Raw genomic sequence first — 24,014 nt, forward strand, 5'->3', positions numbered from 1 at the left:
CGAGGATTGGCTCTGACCACGAGGAAAGGCGATGTGTGGCCGGTTTGGAATTGACGTTCTCTGCCCGCCTCCGCTTACGTCAATGGAGAGCGACGGTGCAAGGAGCAGCCAACGTGATCCGTAATCGCCAGGCAGCCTGGCTAAAGGCATAGGTGGCGTGCGGAGCCCAGCAGACTTTGGCCACCTCCATGGCCGTGTGTGCCCTGACCCGCACTCTGGGCTCCCTGAGACTGGGGTCCCCAGCCGTCGTCAGCCCCGTCCCGAATCTGTTCCCCGCCTCCAAGGTAATCCGCTTTACTCAAGAAGGAGGCTGTTTGGGTTTGGGCCGCCGGAGAGGGGTCAGCCGGCGATGGGAGTCTAGGGATGTGAATCGGGTCAGAAAACACAATAAGACCTGTGATCTTGGATAAGGCAATGTCAGCCTCAGCTGTCTGTAAGTGTTGCTATGTCGTAAAACGGAATTCCTCAGACGAAATACTGGAGGTGAAAATGCTTTGCACATCAGTTGTACTGGTTCTAGTAATAACTAATGTTTATTGAGTGCTTGCCATAAACCAGGCATCAATAATAGACGTTTCAAATAAATGAACTCTTTTCAAGCGCTCCATAAGGTAATTATTATCATTCCCATTGTACAGATGATAAATGATAAGGCTTCCAAGGTCACACACCAAGAGTTACTGCTGTGCAGTCTGGCTTCAGAGCCTGTGTTCTTAGCCGTTGAGATACTTAAAAGGATGAGCTATAGCTGAAATTAGACAATGCAGGGCAGGATACCACGAACAATGTCTTCTGGTGAGGGTATCCTGACCTTCCTGGTAAGCAAATTGGGAGTCACAGAAAAGTTTTAAGTCTTGCCCAGGCCGTTTAGGGGAGAGATTGGCAGAAACATATTTAAAATTCAAAAGCAAAGCAGTTTACTCTGTGAAAAGCTGAGATTACTGTGAGGAACAAGACATTCATATGTGAATGTAATGCAGAGGCCATAAGGCGTTGGTGCGTTGGTACTTGGGCGGGTGGAAGTTACCAGCGCAGGAGAAGGGAAGGATGTGCTTTCTGGGTGATGGACACCCGGGAAAATGTTCTGCTCTGGTCTGGGCAAACTGTGAAAGGTGGAGGTTTTGGAGTTTTAGCTACAGGCTAAAATTGGTCTGTGCCCTCTCCCCTGGGATTTTTGGCTTTTAAAGTTTATTTGAGGGGCTGGCATTGTGACACAGTAGTTTGAACTATCACCTGCAACGCAGGCATCCCACGTGAGCATCGGTTTGAGTTAAGGCTGGTCTGCTTCCAGTCCAGCTCCCTGCTTATGCATCTGCGAGGGCAGTAGGAGATGGCCCAAATATCTGGGCTCCTGCCACCCACATGGGAGATCTGGATGAAGTCCTGGCTACTGGCTTCAGTCCTGCCATTGTGACTATTTAGGGGGTTAACCAGATGATGGAAGATATCTCTCTCTGTCTCTTTCTGTCTTTCAAATAAATAAATAGATCTTGCTAAAAAATACAAAGTTTATTTTAAAGGCAGAGGAACAGGAAGAGGGAGAGAAAAAGAGGATCTTTCTGCTGGTGCACTTCCCAAATGCCTGCAACAGTTCGGAGTCTGGAACAACATCCAGGCCTCCCACTTGGGTGGCAGGGACTAACCACCTGTGCCATCACCTGCTGCCGGTCAGGACAGCATTAGCAGGAAGTAGAGTAGCCAGGACTGTAACCAGACACTCTTATGTGAAATGTGTCCCAAGCAATGGCTTAACCTGTTAGACCGCAGTGCCTGCCCCCTCCCTTGGTTTTCTATGGTGCTTTTCCTCCAATTCACTTTCAAGTGAAGAAGATTTCTGTTTAACCCTAGGTGATAAGCAATGCCCTCCTCCAACTGCCCTCTGCCTTGACGTTGCTCCCCTGTCGCCCGGTTGTTACCTCTGTAACCCTTAATGCCAAGTTTGTTTCCTGGAAGAATGTTACCAAGTACACCGTTAAACCAGTGAAGATGCGGAAGACTGGGGGCCGGGACCATACAGGTGGGAGCAAGAGCAAGGGGGTTTAACTAGTAAATGGGAAAAATGGGCCAGAACACTAGCCCTGTGCATTAACACACTTGTACCCTGTAAGACAGAGGAATGTCATTAAAAAGTAATATGTGGCTGGCGCCGCGGCTCACTAGGCTAATCCTCCACCTGGCTGCGCCGGCACACCGGGTTCTAGTCCCGGTTGGGGCGCTGGATTCTGTCCCGGTTGCCCCTCTTCCAGGCTAGCTCTCTGCTGTGGCCAGGGAGTGCAGTGGAGGATGGCCCAAGTGCTTGGGCCCTGCACCCCATGGGAGACCAGGAGAAGCACCTGGCTCCTGCCTTTGGATCAGTGCGGTGCGCCGGCCGCAGCGTGCTGGCCGCGGCGACCATTGGAGGGTGAACCAACAGCAAAAGGAAGACCTTTCTCTCTCTCTCTCTCTCTCTCTCTCTGACTATCCACTCTGTCTGTCAAAAAAAAAAAAAAAAAAAAAGGTAATATGTGGCTGGGCTGCAGCTCACTTGGCTAATCCTCTGCCTGCGGCGCCGGCACCCTGGGTTCTAGACCTGGTTGGGGTACCGGATTCTGTCCCGGTTGCTCCTTTTCCAGTCCAGCTCTCTGCTGTGGCCCGGGAAGGCAGTGGAGGATGGCCCAAGTGCTTGAGCCCTATACCTGCATGGGATACCAGGAGGAAGCACCCGGCTCCTGGCTTTGGATCGGCGCAGTGTGCCGGCCATGCCGGCCATTTGGGGGGTGAACCAACAGGAGGAAGACCTTTCTCTCTTTCTCACTGTCTAACTCTGCCTGTCAAAAAAAAAGTAATGTGTGCCTTGGAGCCGGGGAATGGACTATGAAACAACAGACAGCTGGTCTGTGCTCAGAGACAATCCGCAGGACCTTTTTCTTCATACCCTTCAAAAACTATAGCAGTTGAACTCTTAGGTGCAATTGACATGGCCCTCAATAAACTTACTGAATTCAGTAATTTGAACAGAGTTTATCTGGAAGATCTGTAGTTTAAGTTATCATATGATTATATTTTTACCAAGCTCTGTATAGGTGTTGCCGCACCCCTGTTTACCCCAGTGTTTTTGTCTGCACGTTTTTACAATTTCCTGCTGTGTCATAATGCTGGGAAGCACTGCTCTGTGGCCCAGGATGAGCCTGTTCCCAGTGCTGGGGGCTTGAACAAGTCTGCTCTGGATCATGTCTCCAAACTGTCCCGACCGCAGGCCGCATCCGAGTGCACGGTATAGGCGGGGGCCACAAACAACGTTATCGCATGATTGACTTTCTGCGTTTCCGGCCCGAGGAGGAGACCAAGCCAGGACCCTTTAAGGAGAAGGTTGTCACAGTCCGCTACGATCCCTGTAGGCAAGTTGGGGGCATGGGATGGTGATGGTGTGGTCTGAAGGACTGCTGTGTAGCTTCTCAGAAGATGTGAACTGGCCAGTAGCCTGCTCACCTGTCCATCATCCTGAACAGGTCAGCAGACATAGCTCTGGTTGCTGGGGGCAGTCGGAAACGCTGGATCATTGCCACAGAAAACATGCAGCCTGGAGACACAATCCTGAACTCGGACCATATAGGTCGAATGGCAGGTGAGAGATGGCTGCCGGGTGTGAGGACCGAGGGCTACGAAGGTTCGAGTGCTGAAGAAATTCTGTCTTTTAGTTGCTGCCCAGGAAGGGGATGCACATCCTCTCGGGGCCCTGCCTGTGGGGACCCTCATCAACAACGTGGAAAGTGAGCCAGGCCGGGGAGCCCAGTATATCCGAGCTGCAGGTACGGGGAAGGCAGCTGCCTGGGTCCTACAATTTGGAAGCCCCAGGGGTATCTAACATCACAGTTCTCTGCACCTGTGGGCCCACGTCTGGTCCGTTGACAGAAAAACAGTAGGGGAAAAATGAGGAATGGGAGGAAGAAGAGGTGCTTGTGTTTCTACCTCAAACATGGCACCCATCCTCCTTTGTTCCATCTGCTCCTAAAGGGCACAGCCCCTCATCAATCCCCACTCTCCCACGTCCTCCTCCTCAGTGGAGGGTGGCAAAGCTGCATATCCCCTCCCCAGGAACGTGCGGCGTGCTGTTGCGGAAGGTGAATGGGACAGCCATCATCCAGCTGCCCTCCAAGCGGCAGATGCAGGTACGTGTGTGGACACAAGTTGGGGGGGGTGGTCAGCAGAGGAGAAACCTGGGGAATGCACCTCTCCTGCCTGGGGATAGCTCCCAGGTGTTTTATGCTGCCAGGAACTGCCCGGAGCGGGGTCTGTCCTTTGCTGCCACATGACCAAGCACGCCTTGTGGGGTTGGCACCATAGAGTAGGAAGCAATGTCTTTTTCAACTCCCAGTTCCTGCTGTAGAATCCACACTTAGGTTCCACCGTGGCGTGCTCTCTCCTCTCATGGAGTGGAAGAAGCCTCCCAAAGCTTGGGCCCTCTACCCTGCCGGGCTCTTGCCCCTCCACGGAGCGTTTGGCTCCATCTGCTTTCTCTTGGCAGGTGCTGGAAACGTGCATAGCAACGGTAGGCCGAGTGTCCAATGTTGATCACAACAAACGGGTCATCGGCAAGGCCGGTCGCAACCGCTGGCTGGGCAAGAGGCCTAACAGCGGGCTGTGGCAGCGCAAGGGGGGCTGGGCTGGCCGGAAGATTCGCCCGCTGCCGCCCATGAAGAGTTACGTGAAGCTGCCTTCCATTGCTGCCCGAAGCTGACATCCCTGACTAATAAAACGCCTCCCCATTTTTATCCTTTACTGCCCTGGTGTTGTGTTGTTGTTTTGCTTTGAGGGGGTAGTGGCGGTACAGACCGGACATGAAAAAAAGCTACAACCCAGTGGGGCAGGGGGAGAAAGGAAAGGACGGTTTGGGGCCGCCCCCACTCCGTTTACGCGTAACAAGAGGTGGGAGGAATGAATGACCTCCAAGGCTCTTCCCAGTCCCCGCTTTGGGAAACGGGGAAGGCACTTCCGGCGGCGGCTGGCGGGAGGACAGAAAGGAAGAGGAAAGGGCGGCGCAGAGCAGGAGGTGCGGCGCTCCGCCGAGGTGGCACTCGCGGCTCCGCCCCGGCGTCCTCTCAGGGCCCCAGGTTTTCCGCTGGGGACGGCGGAAGTCAGTTCTTAGCTCCGGGCGGGCAGCGGAGCCCCAGGGCTGGGCTCGGGCGCCGCCGGCGGGGAACAGGCTCCGCCCCACCCGGCGGCCGCGAGACCAGGCACTTGCCCCGGGCGCCGGCCCCCCGCGCGCCACGCCCCCTGCGCGCCCGGCGGGGACACGCCCCCTCCCGCCCCACGCCGCGACCCCCTCGGGGAGCCCGGGCGGGCGCAAACTTCCGCCAGCGCCGCCGCCGTCGCCGCCGTCGTCCGTGTGGCGTCCCTGGCTCTGCGAAGGACAGGCGTCGCGCCAGGACCCGGTGGAATTCTGAGGTGGCCAGAGCCCCGCCGCGGCCCCCTGCCCCTGCCCTGGGTTGGCGCCCGCCCGCCTGTTCCCGCTGCCGCCCCCAGCTCCCCGGCCCTCGTGGCCGCCTCCCCGCGCCGTGCCGCGGGCTGCCCCTCTCCGGCCTGGACCCCTCTCCCGCGCGGCCGCGCTGCCCTGACGTGCCGAGCCTCGCGCCCCCTCAGCCCCGGGCTGTGTCCGCCGCGCGGGCCTCGCGGGCCTCGCGGCTCCCCGCCAGCCTTGCTGCCACAGAAGTGCCGCCGGCGCCCAGTTCTCGGGGTCTCTGCCACCCCGCTTCCCGAGCTGAGCCCCTAGAGTTGGCGCGCCTGCCCCCCCCCCCACGCCCGGGATCTCCCGCCCCAGCTCGCTACCGAACACACCCCCTTCTCCGCCCGTCCCAACTCCAAGGCCGCCCTGCCCCCACCATCCCTCTTCCACAATTCCAAACCAATCCTCCTGGCCGCAGAGCCCCCGAATTTTATGCTCCCTCCTAACAAACACCCCAGTGTACGCCGCTGAGGCCTGCCCCACCCCGCGAGCGATAGCAACTCCCGGGCCCAGCAGCTGCTGTTACATTTGCTTTTCCAACTCCTGCACGGCCTTGGTGTCCTGACCGCCCCTCTCAACCACAGCTTGCCTGTTTTCTCTTCCTTGTGTGTGCAAGGTGCCAAGATGGTGGGAGAACTCCGCTACAGGGAATTCAGGGTCCCCCTGGGGCCCGGCTTGCACGCCTATCCTGATGAGTTGATCCGCCAGCGCGTGGGCCACGACGGCCACCCCGAGTACCAGATCCGCTGGCTCATCCTCAGGCGTGGGGATGAGGGGGAAGCGGGCTCTGGCCAAGTGGACTGCAAAGCTGAGCACATCCTGCTGTGGATGTCCAACGATGAGATCTACGCCAACTGCCACAAGATGCTGGACGAGGACGGCCAGGTGGTCGGGCCCTCGCAGGAGTCCGCGGCGGAGACTGGGGCCCTGGACAAGTCTGTGCTGGGCGAGATGGAGACGGACGTGAAGTCTCTGATCCAGAGGGCCCTCCGGCAGCTGGAGGAGTGTGTGGGCGCCACCCCTCCTGCGCCTCTGCTTCACACGGTGCACGTGCTCAGCGCCTACGCCAGCATCGAGCCCCTCACTGGCATATTCAAAGACCCCAGGGTCCTGGACTTGCTCATGCGTATGTTGAATAGTCCCGATTATCAGATCCGCTGGAGCGCAGGCCGGATGATACAAGCCCTGTCCTCCCATGATGCTGGTGAGGGGCTGTGTCGGGGAGGGAGAGGAGGCAGGAGACAGGCTGGGTCAGCTCAGGGACTCGGGACGCTGTGGCAGGAGCCTGGCCTTGTTAGAATGGAAACAGTTATGCTGGAGGGAAAGGGAATGGAGGCGTGGCAGGGGGTGGGGGAGGATTGAGCCAAGGTATCTCTGCAGAAAGAGAAAAGACTGCATCCTGGAGAACCTTATATGACTTGGTCTTTTGTGCAGAGAGTTTAGACTCTGCCATGTGTGTGTCGGGATGAGAGAGTAAACTGGCTTTGGAAGCTTACCATGTTGCCATCATGTGGTGGCAGGAGGACTGGAGTGGGAGCACAGAGGGCTCAGGCGAGATGCCTGGGAAAGGTGAGGTTAGGGAGTCGTCACCAATTGAAGTGTGGGTTGCAGGGACCCGGACCCAGATTCTTCTGTCACTGAGCCAGCAAGAGGCCATTGAGAAGCAGCTGGATTTTGACAGCCGCTGTGCTCTGCTAGCACTGTTTGCACAGGCCACGCTCGCCGAACATCCCATGTCTTTCGAGGGCATTCAGCTGCCACAGGTATCATGTGAGGGCCAGGTGGGGAAGCTGTGGGCAAGATCTGGGGCCTGGGCCTCAGTAGCTGTCTCCAGAGGATGCTACCGAGAGGGGCACTAAAGCCGGGACGAGGCGGGTGTGACCACGAGTTGCATCCCGCAGGTCCCGGGAAGGCTGCTCTTCTCCCTGGTGAAGCACTATCTGCATGTCACCTCCCTCCTGGATCAGCTGAACGACAATGCTGGAGAATCGGGCGCCCAGAACAACTCTGCTCCTGAAGACTTGAGTGGGGACAGGGCTCGGCTGGAGCTGGAGTACAGCATGGCCATGGGTACCCTGATCTCAGAGCTGGTGCAGGCCATGCGCTGGGACCGGGCCTGGAACAGACCAGGGAGCTCTCCACGGTCCCCCTGTTCCATCTTCCAGCCTCAGGTGGCGGATGGGGACCCTCAGCTCCCACCCACCGAGGCTCAGCCCGCCCTCAGGCGGTCAAGGCGGTTTCGCCCTCGCTCTCAGTTTGCAAGCGGCAATACCTACGCCTTGTATGTGCGGGACACGCTGGAGCCGGGGATGCGCGTGCGGATGCTGGATAACTTCGAGGAGATCAGTGCTGGCGATGAGGGCGAGTTCCAGCAGAGCAACAGCGGTGTGCCCCCTGCGCAGGTGGGTGTGCGGTGCCCAGTGATGGGACACTGCTGGGGACCTTCTCGGGATGAGGGAGCTCCAGTGGACTATCCCGGGAGAGAATCCTCAGGAAGACCAAGGTGGTGACAGGCGTCCGCACTGGAGAGGGAGGATGTGGTGTCTGTGTTTAGGAGACGAGACGGCAAGGCTCCCTAAGAGGTCAAGATTAGAGAGATGGGGTGCTTGAGGCCAGGAGGAAGTGTCGGGACAAAGGCCATCAATGAACAGGTGAAAGGAGACCCATCCCCCAAAGGAAAAGGCGTCCTTTGAGTGCATGTATTTGTTCTATGGAGATTTTTCCAAACCTGACCAAGCGGTCACCCTAAGGGCTTAAGTCCTCATCGCTGGATCACACCCGGTCATCCGTGAGCCCTCTTCCCTCTCCCTCTCACTTTCCCCCATCTCGCAGGTATTCTGGGAGTCGACAGGCCGCACCTATTGGGTGCACTGGCACATGCTGGAGATCTTAGGCTTTGAGGAAGACATGGAGGACATGGTTGAAGCTGATGAGTACCAGAGGGCGATGATCAGTGGAGCTCTGGATCGAGGTGAGCTCAGGGAGGAAGCAGGGGTCAGCCCGGAGCCGAGAGGCAGTCTGGGCTGGGTGACATCCTGTGCGCGTGGCCCACTTCCACAGCCCTGCCCTCCTTGCGCTGGAAGCCCATGACCGAGCTCCATGCTGCGCCTTATGTGCCGCCCGAGGATGAGGATGCTGAGGAGAGGGAGCACCTGACCCAGGCTGAGTGGTGGGAGCTCCTCTTCTTCGTCAGGAAGTTGGGCGAGTCTGACCACCAGGATGTTCTGCAGCTCCTCCAGGAGAACCTGGATGGAGAGGTAGAGACCCCTGGAGGCTGGAGGGCTGCACTGCGAGTGCTGCACTGTGATAGAGCATTTGGGAGGCGCAGGGTGGGCAGTGGGGTCTGGAATGTTGGGAGGTGGAAGGAGTGGGTTAGCTTTCTGGGAGGAGCCAGCTGCCAGCCATGAGAGGTTCACAGTGAGGGAGGGGTGTGTATGCAGAGACCCCTGGCCCTGCCAGGTCGCCCTGAAGCCTGGGAGTCCTCAGGGCTGCCTGCAATGACGGCTTTCTCTCCCCGGTAGCATATTCTGGATGACGAGATCCTGGCCGAGCTGGTAGTCCCCATAGAGTTGGCCCAGGACCTGCTGCTGTCTCTGCCACAGAAACTTGATGACAGCGCCCTTAGGGACCTGCTCAACTGCCGTATCTACAGGAAGTATGGGCCCGAAGCCCTGTTAGGGCAAGTGGCCTACGCATCCTCTGTAGAAGCTGAGCGAGATGTCCTGCTGGAAGCCCGGGCCCCGCCCCAGGAATCAGAAGACACAGCTAGAGCTCAAGGTAGATGCAGACAAAGATAGCAGCTGTGCAGATTTGCTTTCGGAGGGCACTGGTGCAGGAGAACTGTCTGTGCTAATAGTTGCGCAGCGCTGTCTGGGCAGGATGGCCTCTTAGAGGGCAGGCATTGTGGTGCAGCAGGTTAAGCTGCTGCTTAGGGAGCCTGCATCCCATGAGTGCCAGTTCAAGTCCTGGCTGCTCCACTTCCAGTCCAGTTCCTTGCTAAAGTGCTTGGGAAGCAGGAGATAGTCCCTCCAAGTATTTGAGTCCCTGCCACCAACAGAGGAGACCTGGATGGAATTCCTGGCTCCTGACTTCTGTTGTGCCCATTTGGGAAGTGTACGAGTGACAGGAGATCTCTGTCTCTCTTGCTCTGGCTGTTGCTTACTGTCACTCTTTGTCTCCACATCACCCCTCCCCACCACACCCCGCCTATCACTCTGCCTTTCAGATAATTAAGTAAATGGATGAATCTAATTTTTTTGAAAAAAGTGGCACTTTAGGAAGAATTTGAAACTTGGAGATCATAACAAATGAAGTAGATGTCTTCCCATCAAAGAATGAAGGAGGATGGAAAGTTAGAAAATTGTAAGAGATGTTTGCAACCTTGAACAAGCCCTCAGGTGGGAATATTTGGTGCAGAGGTTAGGTTACTGTTTAGGATTCCTTCATCTCCTGTTGAAGCACCTGGTTCGAATTCCAGCTACTCCATTTCCGATGCAGCTTCATAGTAATGCATACCCTGGGAGGCAACAAGGGATGGCTGAAGTACCTGGGTGCCTGCTACCCCTCTGGAGAGACTGGATTGAGTTCCAGGCTCCTGGCTGCAGCCTGCCCTAGCTGTTGGCAAGCATTTGGGGAGTGAACCAACAATGGAAGATCTCTCTCTTTGTCTCTCTGCTTTTCAGATAAAATGAAAATAGATAAAAATCAAGAAAAAATTAATTGTTCTTTTGCATTTTTTAAAAAAACATTTATTTATTTGAAAAGCAGAGTTAGAGGGAGAGACAGAGAGATCTTCCATCCAGCAGTAGCCAAAAGCCTCATCTGGGTTTCCCACATGAATACAGGGGCTTAAAAGATTTATTTATTGAGCCGGTGCTATGGTGTAGTGTGTTAAAGCTCTGACCTGCAGTGCCAGCATCCCATGCGGGCACTGGTTTGAGTCCCGGCTGTACTTCTGATTCAGCTCCCTGCTTATGCACCTGGTAAAGCAGCAGAGGATGACCCAAGTGCTTGGGCTCCTACACCCATGTGGGAGACCTGGAAGAAGCTCCTGGCTCCTGGCTTTGGCTGGCCCAGCCCCAGTCGTTGTAGTCATTTGGGGAGTGACCCAGCAAATGGAAGACCTCTGTGTAACTCTACCTTTCAAAAATAAAACAGACTTTAAAAAAAGAAAAAGTTTATTTATTTAGAAGAGTACAAAGAGATCAATCTTCTGTCTGCTGGTTCACTCCTCAAATGGCCACAATGGCTGGAGCAGGGTTGATCCAAAGCCAGGAGCCAGGAGCTTCTTCCGTGTTTCCCACATGGGCGCAGGGGCCCAAGCACTTGGACCATCTACTTCTTTCCCAGCCCATAGCACAGAGCTGGATTGGAAGCAGAGCAGCTGGTCTCAAACCGATGCCTATATGGGATGCTGGCACTGCAGGTGGCAGCTTTACCCACTACACCACAGCGCTGGCCCCTAGCTCCAACTTTTTGTGGCAGAGAAAAACTGTTTGCTTTTAAATCTAAGGACATGGTCTGATGATTGTAAGCAGAGAGCTGCTTAGCTACCTTAAGAATACAGAATATAACATGTTTTAATGACATCTTGTAAGATGAGATCTTCAAGCCTAACTTTTAGGGAGACAAATCAAAAACATTTTTCGGAGAAATGAGAAAACATGATTGAGAGTTGTGACTCAGTCCTTTTGTGATCGCTGTCACTAACAGTGGCCAACCCTTGCGGCTCCTCCTCTCCCGCAGCCAAAGAAGCCCCTTGTAAGAGCCCCGAGTCTCCTCTGCAGCGTCTGGCAGAGGATTGCGGCCCCACTGGGAAAATCCTCCTGGATCTGGAGCAAGCCCTTAGCTCAGAGAGCAGCCGGCAGCATGCGGTCCCACCCTTACTGCTGCAGCTCCAGCGTCAGCCCCAGCCCTTCCTCGCACTGATGGAGAGCCTCGGCACGCCAGCCACCAACAGAGCCCTGCACCTGACTGCTCTGAGGTCAGGGGGTGTGAGAGGCAGGGCTGGGCAGAGGGGTCAGCGTGTGGCTGCCTGCACATCCGTGTCCTCTCAATTCCCCAGAATCCTGAAGCAGCTGGTGGACTTCCCCGACGCACTGCTACTGCCCTGGCATGAGGCTATGAGTGCCTGCATGGCTTGCCTGCGGTCCCCAAACACCGACCGAGAGGTACCCCCACCCTGCTGTGGGATATGCTGGGAGGGAGAACGCCCGGGGCTGCCGCTGGTGAGCCCGACACCCCGGGCAGCGCTGTGGGGGACACGACGGAGCCTTTGTGCTCTTGCATTGAGTTGTGTTTTTAAAATTGAATTTTATTTTTTTAAATAGGTAACACACTCACACGGTTCACAAATCAAAACGATGTAACAAGGTATACATTGAGCGTTCTTGCTCACACCTGCCATCCTTATTGCTAACTGCTTGTGTTAACTTAGGTACCCTTCCTGTGTTTCCTTGTGCAAATATCAATAAACCCAAGTGTGCAGTCTCACTTAGCGGCCCCTTGCTTATACCAGAGAATCTATATATGCTACATGAAAGCCTTAACGATGCTCTTGTCGGCCCGGGGCGTGGGAGAAAGGGGATGGAGGCAGCAGAGGGGACCATCAGGAACCAGAATCTCCTGTGAGAGCTACAGAGAGCGCCTGGTCACAGACGCGGTCAGAGAACGAGGGTTGTGGTGCAGTGGGTGTCTGCAGGCCGCACCTTTGGCTGGTAGCCAGGTTTAGGCTTCTGAGGTGGACTCCTTGAGTGTCCATACACACACCTTGTCCTTCCTTGGGTCCCCCTGCCCGAGCCATGCACATCTGTGCCTGGGGCCTGCACATCTCCACACAGTCCTGCAGCTGGTGCTTGGGTCCACTGGACCTGACCTGAAGAAACCCAAGTCTGCTATCTGCTCCTCTTGCTGACGTCATTAGTGTATATCCCTCGGGAGGCCGGGCACCTCTTGGCATTTTCCATTCATTTCAGTTTGTCTTTGGTTCTCTAATCCCACCTGGCTCTCACCTCTCCCATCCCTGTCTTTTTAGTTCCTCACTGTTGTTGTTTTCACCACAGCGCCCCCTGCACATAGCGCACAGTGGCTCTGTACTGCGGATGCCCTTGTGGCTCTGCTCTGTCCCCTGTGGTCACCTGCCCCTTGATGTGCCATCCAGGTGCTCCAGGAGCTGATCGTTTTCCTGCACCACCTGACCTCAGCGAGCCGGGACTACGCCGTGGTGCTGAACCAGCTGGGAGCCCGAGATGCCATCTCCAAGGCCCTGGAGAAGCATCTGGGGAAGCTGGAGCTGGCGCAGGAGCTACGGGACGTGGTGTTCAAGTGCGAGAAGCATGCCCACCTGTACCGGAAACTCATTACCAACATTCTGGGGGGCTGCATCCAGGTCAGGAGGGAAGTTCGTGGGCTCAGCCCTGTGTGAGCAGTGGTTGGGAGGGGTGCGTGCCTGAGACTAGGTGGCTCCCAGGAGCCTGGGCCTGTTCCTCCATGCCATGAAGGAAGTCCCACCACTGCCTGGCCTCTCCCACACCGTGTTTCCATGCATCTCTGATGTTTCTCCTTCCTCCCTTCCCCCTTCTCACCCACCTTCCGGCTGCAGATGGTGCTAGGCCAGATTGAAGACCACAGACGAACCCACCGGCCCATCAACATCCCCTTCTTTGATGTGTTCCTCAGATATCTGTGCCAAGGTTAATGCCCATCCCCCACCTCGCCTCACATCCCCACACCTGCGCCTTCCAGGCTGTGCCCTCCACCACTCCCTACTCACCCCCAGGCTCCAGTATGGGCGAGAACGAGGACAAGTGCTGGGAGAAGGTGGAGGTGTCCTCCAACCCGCACCGGGCCAGCAAGCTGACGGACCGCAACCCCAAGACCTACTGGGAGTCCAGCGGCAGCGCCGGCTCCCACTTCATCACCTTGCACATGCGCCAGGGCGTCCTCATCAGGTAACACGCACGGGTGCACACGTGCTCAGCCACACACCTATGCTTTCTTGAGATGGCGCTGTGTGTCTTGCTGAAAGCCTCCTCCCACTCCCTGAATTTGGCCAAAGAGTTCCCAGGCTCGGGTATGCCAGGTGCTGGTGCTCACTGGCTCCTCTCCTACCTGTAGGCAGCTGATTCTGCTGGTGGCTGGCGAGGACTCAAGCTACATGCCTGCCCGGGTGGTGGTGTGCGGGGGCGACAATGCAAGCTCTCTTACCACGGAACTCAACTCAGTAGGGACCCCTGTGCCATTAGCCCACCCCCACGGGATCCACTTTCGTACTCATACCCTAAACTCCTAAACTCCTTCCTGTCTTGTGCCCCCACAGAAAGCAGAGTGAGTCCTTTCTCCCTGTGCCTATGTGACAGCCTCAGACCCTGAGCAAGGACCCCACCCATCCCTGGGCTACAGAAGGGAGGGACAGGCTGCAGGGTCTGGAACTGGATGAACTCACTCGGGTGCACTCAGCTCTCCTGTCCACGCATATGGCGGGAATGGCCCTGTCTTCGCCCTGCAGGTGAATGTGATGCCTTGTGCCAGCCGCGTGATCCTCCTGGAGAACCTCACCCACCCTTGGCCCGTCATTCAGATCCGCATCAAGCGCTGCCAGCAGGTGAGGCCAAGGCTATGGGGTGTGGCCCCCAGGTGTGAGGCTCTGAGCCCTGTCAGTGTGGCTGATCTTAAACCAGGGTGTCTGCTGGGGCCTGGGGCTGCCCTAGAGGGGAGGCTTGTTAGCATGGCTTACCCCAGCAATGCCACGACGGTAAGTGAAAACAGGCCTATATGTGTTGCAGGGTGGCATTGACACGCGCATTCGGGGTGTGGAGGTGCTGGGGCCCAAGCCCACATTCTGGCCAGTGTTCCGGGAGCAACTGTGTCGTCACACACGCCTCTTCTACATGGTTCGCGCACAGGCCTGGAGCCAAGACATAGCAGAGAACCGTAGGAGCCTCCTGCACCTGAGTTCTCGGTGCGTGTGTGTGCGTGTGTGTGCATGCATGTTTGCATGCGCGTGGGTCTGTGTGCAAGGCGGGCTCACTGCAAATGGCTGGCATGCAGGGCTCAATGGGGACCATGGGATGGGGCTTTAATGGGGCTTGGAGTGTAAGAGGAGAAGAAAGGATAAAGGGATGAGATTTCATGGGTGGGCTGGGAATGGGACTGCCAGTTAGCCCACAGCAGCCCCAAAGTACCCGGTGGGCTCTAGGATGGGTGCTAGGGTCAGCCAGCAACTTCAGGTTGGGTGGACGCTGACCAGGTGACCTGCTCCTCAAGCCCCTGACACCTTCCTTCTCCGTCCTCATCCCCAGACTCAATGGGGCTTTGCGCCAGGAGCAGAATTTTGCTGATTACTTCCTCCCTGATGATGAGGCTGCCCAAGCACTGGGCAAGACCTGCTGGGAGGCCCTGGTCAGCCCCCTGGTGCAGAACATCACCTCCCCCGGTAACCACCCCCCAACCGGCCCCCTTTACATTGCCTAGCCCCACTGACCAGCACCTGGCTGTACGCTAGAACCACCTGGGTTATGCTCTTGGCCCTTTGGTACCCGAAGTCATCACCCCAGTGCCCTCTGTCACAGCCCAGGGGCTGTCCCCTTCCCCACGTCTCCCAGGTGCCCACTGACACCATAGGTGTGCGGGGATCTTGCAGCCCAGTCCCCTGTGTCACTCTGGCTGCTCTCTCTGTACTGCTGTGCAGCCAGGTTCTCCCGCTGCCTTGCAGACATGCTGCACCTCATGTTTTTCTCTGCCTCCAGATGAGGATGGCATCAGCCCCCTGGGCTGGCTGTTGGACCAGTACTTGGAGTGTCGGGAGGCTGCCCACAATCCCCAGAGCCGTGCGGCAGCTTTCTCCTCAAGGGTGCGCCGCCTCACCCACCTGCTGGTGCACGTGGAGCCCTGCCAGGCGCCTCCTCCGGTGGTGGCCACTCCTCGGCCCAGTAAGTGTGGGGGATCCTGGCAGGCAGCATCAGTTTCCTGGGCTCCCACTAGCACGCCACAGGATCTGGCCCTTCCCTTCCCTTCCCTGTGTGCCAAGCCTGTCCGTCCTGCAGGGCTGTGGATGATGTCCAGGGACATCATTTTGGCTGGCAGTGTGGCAGGAAAGGCCCCAGGGTGCTCCCTTGGATAGGGATCCAGGAGCCGAAGGGCTACCCCTTCCTGAGTCTTCTTTTCCTCTGTCTCCGCAGAGGGCAGAAACAGAAGCCACGACTGGAGCTCCCTGGCCACCAGGGGCCTTCCCAGCAGCATCATGAGAAATCTGACGCGCTGTTGGCGAGCCGTGGTGGAGGAGCAGGTGGGCAGGAGCAGGCGTCGGGGAATGGGGGCACTGGGGTGGCGGCGTGCCGGCACGTCCTACTCCTGCCCCTTCCTTCCAGGTGCACAGCTTTCTGACCTCACACTGGCGGGACGACGATTTTGTGCCTCGCTACTGTGAGCACTTCTATAACCTGCAGAAGTCCAGCTCTGAGCTGTTCGGGCCACGGGCCGCCTTCCTGCTGGCACTGCAGAACGGCTGTGCTGGGGCCTTGCTGAAGCTCCCTTTTCTCAGAGCTGCCCACGTAAGTCTCCCACTGCCCCTCACCTTTCCCCTGCCGCACGGTGGTCTTCTCCGTTCCTGTTCAGTGTATTTGTATGTAATCATGGTGTTGAAAAATGCGAAAAGTAGTAAAAAGAAAAAAAGTAGTGACCTGTAGCATACTATCATGCATATCTTGATGTGTATTTTTCTGTTAGGATGCATGATTTTCTTTTTTTTTTTTTTTTTAAGATTTATTTCTTTATTTGAAAGTCAGAATTACACAGAGAAAGGAGAGAAAGAGAGGTCTTCCATCCGATGGTTCACTCCCCAAATGGCCACAATGGCTGGAGCTGTGCCAATCCGAAGCCAGGAGCCAAGAGCTTCTTCCGGGTCTCCCACATGGGTGTAGGGGCCTAAGGACTTGGGCCATCTTCTACTACTTTCCCAGGCCATGGCAGAGAGCTGGATTGGAAATGCAGCAGCCAGGTCTCGAACTGGCGCCCATATGGGATGCTGGCGCTTCAGGCCAGGGTGTTAGCCTGCTGCACCACAGCGCCAGCCCCAGGATGCATGATTTTCTCAAGTAACTGTGTTGCTGTATCCTGTGTTCTCTAAATTTTAATTAATTAGTTAATTAATCTATTTATTTGAAAGGCAGAGAGACAGGAACAAAGATCTTCTATCTACTGCTTCTCTCCACAAACACTTGCAACAGCTGAGGCAGGGCCAGGCCGAAGCCAGGAGTCTGGAACGCAATCCAGGTCTCCCCATGTGGGTGGCAGTGATCCAAACACTTGGGCCATCACTTGCTGCCTACCAGGGTGTGTATTACCAGAAAGCTGGAATGAGGAGCAGAGCGAGGACTCAAAGCCAGGCCCTCTGATGTGGGATGCAGGCATCTTAACCACCGTGCCAATTGCCTGCCCATCCTGGATTAGTTTTCTTTAAAAATTAATTAATTTATTTGAAAGAGTGATAAAAAGGGAGAGATAGAGAGATCGCTCCTTTATCGCTCCCAGATGCCCCCAACAACTGGGGCTGGGCCAGGCTGAAGCTAGGAACTGTCTGGGTCTCCCATGTGGGTGGCACGGTACTTAGGCCATCTGCTGCTGCCCGACTTGACCCCAGGCACTCTGACATGGGCTGCAGGCATCCCAAGTGGCGGCTTAACCTGTGCCACAGGGCTCGCCTCTCGTATATTCTATTGACTGTTAAAATAGAAGATTTTTCAGTGTTCCTATTTGTTCTCATTTTTTATTTGTGCATAAGCACCATGTAATGGATATACTGTAATTTACTTCAGTATTTTTTGAAGATTTTTTTTTTTTTATTTTTTTGACAGGCAGAGTGGACAGTGAGAGAGAGAGAGAGAGAGAGAAAGGTCTTCCTTTGCCATTGGTTCACCCTCCAATGGCCGCCGCGGCCGGCGCGCTGCGGCCGGCACACCGCGCTGATCCGATGGCAGGAGCCAGGAGCCAGGTGCTTTTCCTGGTCTCCCATGGGGTGCAGGGCCCAAGCACCTGGGCCGTCCTCCACTGCACTCCCTGGCCACAGCAGAGGGCTGGCCTGGAAGAGGGGCAACCGGGACAGAATCCGGTGCCCCGACCGGGACTAGAACCCGGTGTGCCGGCGCCGCTAGGCAGAGGATTAGCCTAGTGAGCCGCGGCGCCGGCCTTGAAGATTTTAAAGATTTATTTATATATTCTTTTCCTTCCACTGGTTCATTCTCCAGATGCCTGCAGTAGTCAGGCCTGGGCCAGACCAAAGCCAGAGCCTGGAAATCTGTCTAGGTCTCCCACATGGTGTTAGGGACCCAAGCACTTGGGCCATCATTTGGTGCTTTCCCAGGCACATTATCAAGAAGCTGGATTGTAAGTAGAACAGCCAGAACTTAAACCTGGCACTCAATATGGGATGATGATGTCCCAAGTGGTGAACCCACTGTGCTGTAGTGCCTACCCCACCATCTCTGTTCTGTCCACAAATATTTAATAAGAACAGTACCTGTGAAGTACATGAAATCTATTTTCTTTTTTAATTTTTTTTTTTTTTTTTTTTTTTTTTTTTGACAGAGTGGAAGTGGGAGAGACAGAGAGAAAGGTCTTCCTTTTGCCGTTGGTTCACCCTCCAATGGCCGCCACAGCTGGCGCGCTGTGGCCGGCGCACTGCGCTGATCCGAAGGCAAGAGCCAGGTGCTTCTCCTGGTCTCCCATGGAGTGCAGGGCCCAAGCACTTGGGCCATCCTCCACTGCCTTCCCGGGCCACAGCAGAGAGCTGGCCTGGAAGAGGGGCAACCGGGACAGAATCCGGCGCCCCAACCGGGACTAGAACCTGGTGTGCCGGCGCCGCAAGGTGGAGGATTAGCCTAGTGAGCCATGGCGCCGACCTATTTTTTAATTATTTTTAAAAGATTTATTTATTTGAAAGTCAGAATTATGCAGAGACAGGAGAGGCAGAGAGAGAGAGAGAGAGGTCTTCCATCTGATGGTTCACTCCCCAATTGGCTGCAATGGCCGGAACTGTGTCAGTCCGCAGCCAGGAGCCAGAAGCTTCTTCTGGGTCTCCCACGTGGGTGCAGGGGCCAAGGACTTGGGCCATCTTCTACTGCTTTCCCAGGCCATAGCAGAGAGCTGGATGGAAAGAGGAGCAGCCAGGTCTCAAACCAGCGCCCATATGGGATGCCGTTGCTTCAGGCCAGGGCGTTAACCCACTGCGCCACAGCGCTGGCCCCCTTAGGTTTTGCTCTTTTGTTTTGTTTTTATTTTTCCCCCCCCACAGGCAGAGTTAGAAAGAGAGACAGAGAAAAAGGTCTTCCTTCCATTGGTTCACCCCCCAAATGGCTGCTATGGCTGGCGCGCTGCACCAATCTGAAGCCAGGAGCCAGGTGCTTCCTCCTGGTCTCCCATGCGGGTTCAGGGCCCAGTCACTTGGGCCATCCTCCAGTGTCTTCCCGGGGCCACAGCGGAGAGCTGGACTGGAAGAGTAGTAACCGGGACAGAATCTGGCGCCCCTCTATTTTCTTTACATTAACTTAAAAAATTAAAGAACATATTTAATAAGCACATAATCTGTCTCTGCACTGGGATAAGAGTAGAGAGAGAATAGTGAGAAGATGGGGGAAGTCCTCCCTTCAGGGTGTACAGTGTTCCCAGGGAAGACACACGGTGAAGCAAATGATAACAGAAGTGCATGCACACTGGGTAAGCAGGGCACGGCACAGCAGGAGCGTGAGGCCAAGCTCCCGAGGGTCCTCCGGCTCTATCTCATCAGGAACACCACATTGCGGCCATCGACTGTGCATGGAACTGACTTCCTCATTTTATAAAGTGTTGCTATGTAGCCCACCTGCGATACCAGCATCTCATATGGGTGCCAGTTTGAGGCCCAGCTGCTCTACTTCTGATCCAGATTCCTGCTGATGTGCCTGGGAAAGCAGCAGACGATGTCTCAAATGCTTGGGCCCCTACATCCACGTGGGAGACCCAGAAGAAGCTCCTGGCTCCTGGCTTCAGCCTGGCCAGCCCTGGCTGTTGGGGCTACCTGGGAGTAAACCAGCAAACAGAAGATATTCTGTGTGTGTGTGTGTGTGTGTCTCTTTTTTTTTTTTTTTAAAGATTTTATTTGAGAGGTAGAGTTATAGACAGTGAAAGGGAGAGACAGAAAGGTCTTCCTTCCATTGGTCCACTCCCCAAATGGCTGCAACGGCTGGAGCTGTGCCAATCCAAAGCCAGGAGCTGAGTGCCTCTTCCCAGTCTCTCATGTGGGTGCAGGGGCCCAAGGACTTGGGCCATCCTCTACTGGTTTCCCATGCCATAGCAGAGAGCTGGACTGGAAGAGGAGCAGCCAGAACTAGAACCGGCGCCCATATGGGATGCTGGCACCACAGGTGGAGGATTAACCTGCGCCATGGCGCCAGCCCCATTGTGTGTCTCTTGTTTTGTAACTCTGCCTTTCAAATAAATAAACATTGTAATCTTCCTACATAATAAGTTGGAAGAAGCTTCAGGCTCCACCTGTGCTCTTCTGACATCCAGGTGAGCGAGCAGTTTGCCCGGAACATTGACCAGCGGATCCAGGGCAGCCGGATCGGTGGGACGCGGGGGATGGAGATGCTGGCACAGCTGCAGCGATGCCTAGAGTCTGTCCTCATTTTCTCTGGCCTGGAGATAGCGACCACCTTCGAGCATTACTACCAGTGAGTGTGGACCTGCCAGTGGGAGATGGTGGTGGGCAGGCTGGGCCAGGCGGGCAGGCTGGGCCGGGCGGGCCATGATGAGGCTGGGCCCTGGCTGTGTTGCTGCAGGCAGTATATGTCAGACCGTCTCCTCGGCGTGGGCTCGAGCTGGCTGGAGGGGGCCGTGCTGGAGCAGATTGGTTCCTGCTTCCCCAACCGCCTCCCGCAGCAGATGTTGCGGAGCCTGAGCACCTCCGAGGAGCTGCAGCGCCAGTTCCACGTGTACCAGCTCCAGCGGCTTGACCAGGAGCTGCTGAGGCTGGAGGACGCGGAGAAGAAAATCCAGGTGGGTGCTGGGGACTGGGGTGGGCAGTGGGGTGGGGGCACATGGGCAGAGAACAAAGGCGTGGAGCAAACTGGAGGAAGCCACGGCATTTGGGAACCCTGTGCTCCTGCAGGTGGGCCAAGAGGCCAGCAGCCAGGAGTGTGAGAGCAAGAAGAAGGAGGCTGCTGGAGCAGTAGCGGCTTTGGATCTGGGGGAGGAAGAAGAGAATGAGGACCTTTATTATGAAGGGGTGATGCCAGAAGTGTCTGTGCTCGTCTTGTCCCCCCGCTGCTGGCCTGTCGCCTCCATCTGCCACACAATGGACCCCAGAATCTGCCTGCCCGCTTACCTGCGGGGCACCCTGAACCGATATTCCAACTTCTACAACAGGAGTAAGTAACCAGGCAGAGGGGCCTGTGCCTGGCCAGAAGACCTTGGGCTGGGATTGGAGCTTGGGGTTGGGAGCCTTGATGGGGAAAGAGATGTTCTTTAGGGACAAGAACTCCTTAGGCAGTGAGGAAGGAACTGGAGTGTAGGTTTCTACATGGGGGGTGGCACAGTCAGACACTAGTCTCCGGGTCGCTGCTTCTGTCCTTAAAGATGACCCAGGCATCTCTTTGTGGGTTAGGGGGAGGATGACGGCAGCAGGAGGCACCTGAGGCCACCAGAAAGCGTCTTCTCTCAGACTGGGACATGTGGCTCCTTCCTGGCCAGTCAGCTGTGGTCCTGAGTGCCCTCCACCCCAGCGGGGCTGATCTTGGGCCAGGCGGCAACACAGCAGAGAAGGCCCTTCCCAGGGTGCTCCTGGCCCAGTGGGGGCAGTGTCTCCTCTGTCTCAGTATTCCAGCTTGATGAGTGCCCCAGTCCTGCCTCACCTCTTGATGTTATCTCCTTAGAAACAGCGGGGGTGTGTGTTTGACTCAGCAGCTAACCGTGGGACATCTGCATCCCAAGTGAGGGTGCCTGGGTTGGAGTCCCAGCTCTTTCCTGCTCATCTTTCAGCTCATGCGCACCTGGGAAGCAGCAGATCACAGCTCAGGTCCTTGGGCCCCTGCCGCCCATGTGGGAGATGTGGATGGGGTAGTTCCTGGCTCCTGGCTTCAGCATAGCCCCGCCCCAGGGCCATTGCAGCATCTGGGGAGTGACTCAGTGGATGGAAGGTCTTCCTCTCTGTCTCTCTCTGCCTTTCAAATAAATGAAAATACATTTTTCTTTTTTAAAAGATTTATTTATTTATTTGAAAGAGTTAAACAGGGAAAGAAGGAGAGGCAGAGAGAGAGAGGTCTTCCATCTGCTGGTTCATCCCCCAGTTGGCCACAATAGGCAGAGCTGTGCTGATCCGAAGCCAGGAGCCAGGAGCTTCTTCCGGGTCTTGGACCATCTTCTACTGCTTTCCCAGGCCATAGCAGAGAGCTGGATAGGAAGTGGAGCAGCAGGGACTTGAACCGGCGCCCATATGGGATGCCAGCACTGCAGATGGCGGCTTTACTTGCTACGCCACAGCACTGGCCCCAATAAGTTTTTCTTAAAAATGTGCCACCCCACCCCAAAGATGGTGACTAGAGGGTGCCTGGTGTGGGCTAGTCTCAGGTGGCTTCCAGATTCCAGGGACTGTCAGCGGGGGGTGGGGGGGAGCCATAGTGTGCACCAGTGCTAGCCCACACACTGCAGGGATCAGCAGGGACACAGCTTGCCCACAGCACTCCCTCCCTGCAGCCTGGTGCTGTCCCCTCGCTCCTGGCACCTTCTCAGGTCAGCCACCCTGTTCTAGGTCGCGGAATGCAGAGGCGACTGCAGTGGACGTGGCTGGGCCAGGCTGAGCTGCAGTTTGGGGACCAGACCCTGCACGTGTCCACCGTGCAGATGTGGCTGCTGCTGTATTTCAACGATCTGAAGGTGACCCAACCCTTCCCTTCTCCCCACAGCCCTTTATCTTTCTCCCCTACTCCTTGCCTCGCTGTTCTCCCCTCCCACCCCCCCTCCACATTGTCTGGGGAGCCCTGAATACTTCCGCCTGTCCCCTCGAGGCCGTCTGCGTGGACAGCCTGCTGGCGCTCTCCGGGCTCTCTGCGGACCTGCTGAATCAGGCGATCGGGCCTCTTACCTCTTCTCGAGGCCCCTTGGACTTCCACGAGCAAGAGAACATACCAGGAGGTATGCTTTCAGGGCCACAGGGCCTCCACTCTGAGCCAGGGCCAGCCTCCTCGGGGGCCCCCATAAGTGGCCAGTGTTTATTTCAGGGGTGCTTAAGGTTCGAGACACCAGCGAGGAACCCAGGCCAAGGAGGGGCAGCGTGTGGCTCATCCCGCCTCAGACCTACCTGAGAGCTGAGGACGAAGGGGGCCGGAACTTGGAGAAGAGACGGAACCTTCTGAACTGCCTCATCGTCCGCATCCTCAAGGCCCACGGGGACGAGGGGCTGCACATCGACCAGCTCGTCTGTCTGGTGCGCAGCCGAGGGGTTTTGGAGGAGGGGGAGGGTCCATTGTTGAGGCCTCCGGATCACTGTGCAGCCTGAGTGTGAGAGAGGTGGGAGCAGCCCTACGGCCCCCACGGCTTCCTCCCTAGGCCGTGGCTAACCTGGCAGCTAGTACACCGGGCACTGCCAACCGTGCTCCCGTGCTTTGCCTGCAGGTGCTGGAGGCCTGGCAGAAGGGCCCGTGTCCACCCCGGGGCTTGCTCAGCAGCCTTGGGAAGGGCTCCGCCTGCAGCAGCACTGACGTCCTCTCCTGCATCCTGCACCTGCTGAGCAAGGGCACACTGAGACGCCACGATGACCGGCCCCAGACGCTGGCCTACGCGGTCCCCGTGACTGTGATGGAGCCTCACACGGAGTCCCTGAACCCGGGCTCCTCAGGCCCCAACCCACCGCTCACCTTCCACACCCTGCAGATTCGCTCTCGGGGCGTGCCCTACGCCTCCTGCTCTGGCACCCAGAGCTTTTCCACCTTCCGGTAGCCCTGGAGACGGGGTCTGAAGAATATAGGCCAGGGCTTTCTACAGAAATAAAATGCAAGAGTTTCATTCTGTGGCCTGTGTGTGTGTGTGTGTGTGGTGGCTGCTGGGGCTGGGGAGGGGCTCTCTGGCACTGACACCACGGGATTCTTGTTAGGGTAAGGATGGCAGAGTGGCGAGAAAGGAGCAGTCCAGCGTGACTGCCCCCTACGCTCCATGGTGCAGCGGGTTGCGTGGGCTGAGGTGGGACTCAGCCCCTTCTCGTTCTGATGCATGTACACTCCGCAGGCTCGAGCCCTGAACCCCCACTTCGGCCCCTGGCCAGCTGGTGGTTATCAGGCAGGGCTTTGTTTTCCTCTTTGGTGGCACTGGGCCAGAGTCACTGGAACCCTGATGAGTAACAGGTGCAGAAGCATTTGATACAGCAAAGCCTTGGCCATCGAGTCCCTATTTTGGCCACCAAGCCTGGCACTGAAGGTAGTTCACGGGTACCTTCCCCAGGGTAGGCGAGTGGGGTGAAACTGAGGGGAGAGACCCCTGGGGGTGCTGCAAGCACCTAGAAACCTGA

General features: G+C 56.5%; 2 protein-coding genes across 3 annotated transcripts; both read left to right on the plus strand.

The window, feature by feature from the left end:
* The first annotated feature begins 51 nt into the window (after positions 1-51).
* Positions 52-4,758, plus strand: MRPL2 (mitochondrial ribosomal protein L2). Its single transcript, XM_002714418.5, has 7 exons — positions 52-284; positions 1,849-2,017; positions 3,236-3,377; positions 3,489-3,604; positions 3,678-3,788; positions 4,075-4,148; positions 4,505-4,758. Exons 1-7 carry the CDS (start codon positions 189-191, stop codon positions 4,715-4,717), a joined length of 921 nt encoding a protein of 306 aa, XP_002714464.1. The 5' UTR covers positions 52-188; the 3' UTR covers positions 4,718-4,758.
* A 322-nt stretch (positions 4,759-5,080) lies between these two features.
* Positions 5,081-23,515, plus strand: CUL7 (cullin 7). Of its 2 annotated transcripts, XM_051854725.2 has the most exons (26): positions 5,081-5,424; positions 6,099-6,686; positions 7,094-7,245; positions 7,384-7,884; positions 8,315-8,453; positions 8,543-8,739; positions 9,004-9,259; positions 11,228-11,465; positions 11,547-11,652; positions 12,642-12,869; positions 13,083-13,173; positions 13,260-13,431; positions 13,598-13,703; positions 13,989-14,084; positions 14,266-14,441; positions 14,782-14,915; positions 15,229-15,411; positions 15,661-15,767; positions 15,850-16,032; positions 20,027-20,187; positions 20,296-20,512; positions 20,625-20,883; positions 22,263-22,387; positions 22,519-22,645; positions 22,732-22,937; positions 23,126-23,515. In XM_051854725.2, exons 2-26 carry the CDS (start codon positions 6,107-6,109, stop codon positions 23,447-23,449), a joined length of 5,064 nt encoding a protein of 1,687 aa, XP_051710685.2. In that variant the 5' UTR covers positions 5,081-5,424; positions 6,099-6,106; the 3' UTR covers positions 23,450-23,515. The 2 variants fall into 2 exon arrangements, with proteins under 2 accessions (XP_051710685.2, XP_051710686.2); XM_051854726.2 differs by lacking the exon at positions 15,850-16,032.
* Positions 23,516-24,014: the final 499 nt, after the last annotated feature.

The sequence above is a fragment of the Oryctolagus cuniculus genome, chromosome 5 (assembly GCF_964237555.1).
Source record: "Oryctolagus cuniculus chromosome 5, mOryCun1.1, whole genome shotgun sequence".
Lineage (NCBI taxonomy): Eukaryota > Metazoa > Chordata > Mammalia > Lagomorpha > Leporidae > Oryctolagus > Oryctolagus cuniculus.

What these genes read in the sequence shown, in the direction of transcription:
- MRPL2 (XM_002714418.5), top strand. Translation starts at nt 189, where the DNA reads ATGGCCGTGTGTGCCCTGACCCGCACTCTGGGCTCCCTGAGACTGGGG. An exon ending in GTCCGCTACGATCCCTGTAG is followed by an intron (nt 3,378 to 3,488) that starts GCAAGTTGGGGG and finishes CATCCTGAACAG; the next exon opens with GTCAGCAGACATAGCTCTGG. An exon ending in CCATATAGGTCGAATGGCAG is followed by an intron (nt 3,605 to 3,677) that starts GTGAGAGATGGC and finishes TCTGTCTTTTAG; the next exon opens with TTGCTGCCCAGGAAGGGGAT.
- CUL7 (XM_051854725.2), top strand. Translation starts at nt 6,107, where the DNA reads ATGGTGGGAGAACTCCGCTACAGGGAATTCAGGGTCCCCCTGGGGCCC. An exon ending in CTTTTCTCAGAGCTGCCCAC is followed by an intron (nt 16,033 to 20,026) that starts GTAAGTCTCCCA and finishes TCTGACATCCAG; the next exon opens with GTGAGCGAGCAGTTTGCCCG. An exon ending in TGTATTTCAACGATCTGAAG is followed by an intron (nt 22,388 to 22,518) that starts GTGACCCAACCC and finishes TGTCCCCTCGAG; the next exon opens with GCCGTCTGCGTGGACAGCCT.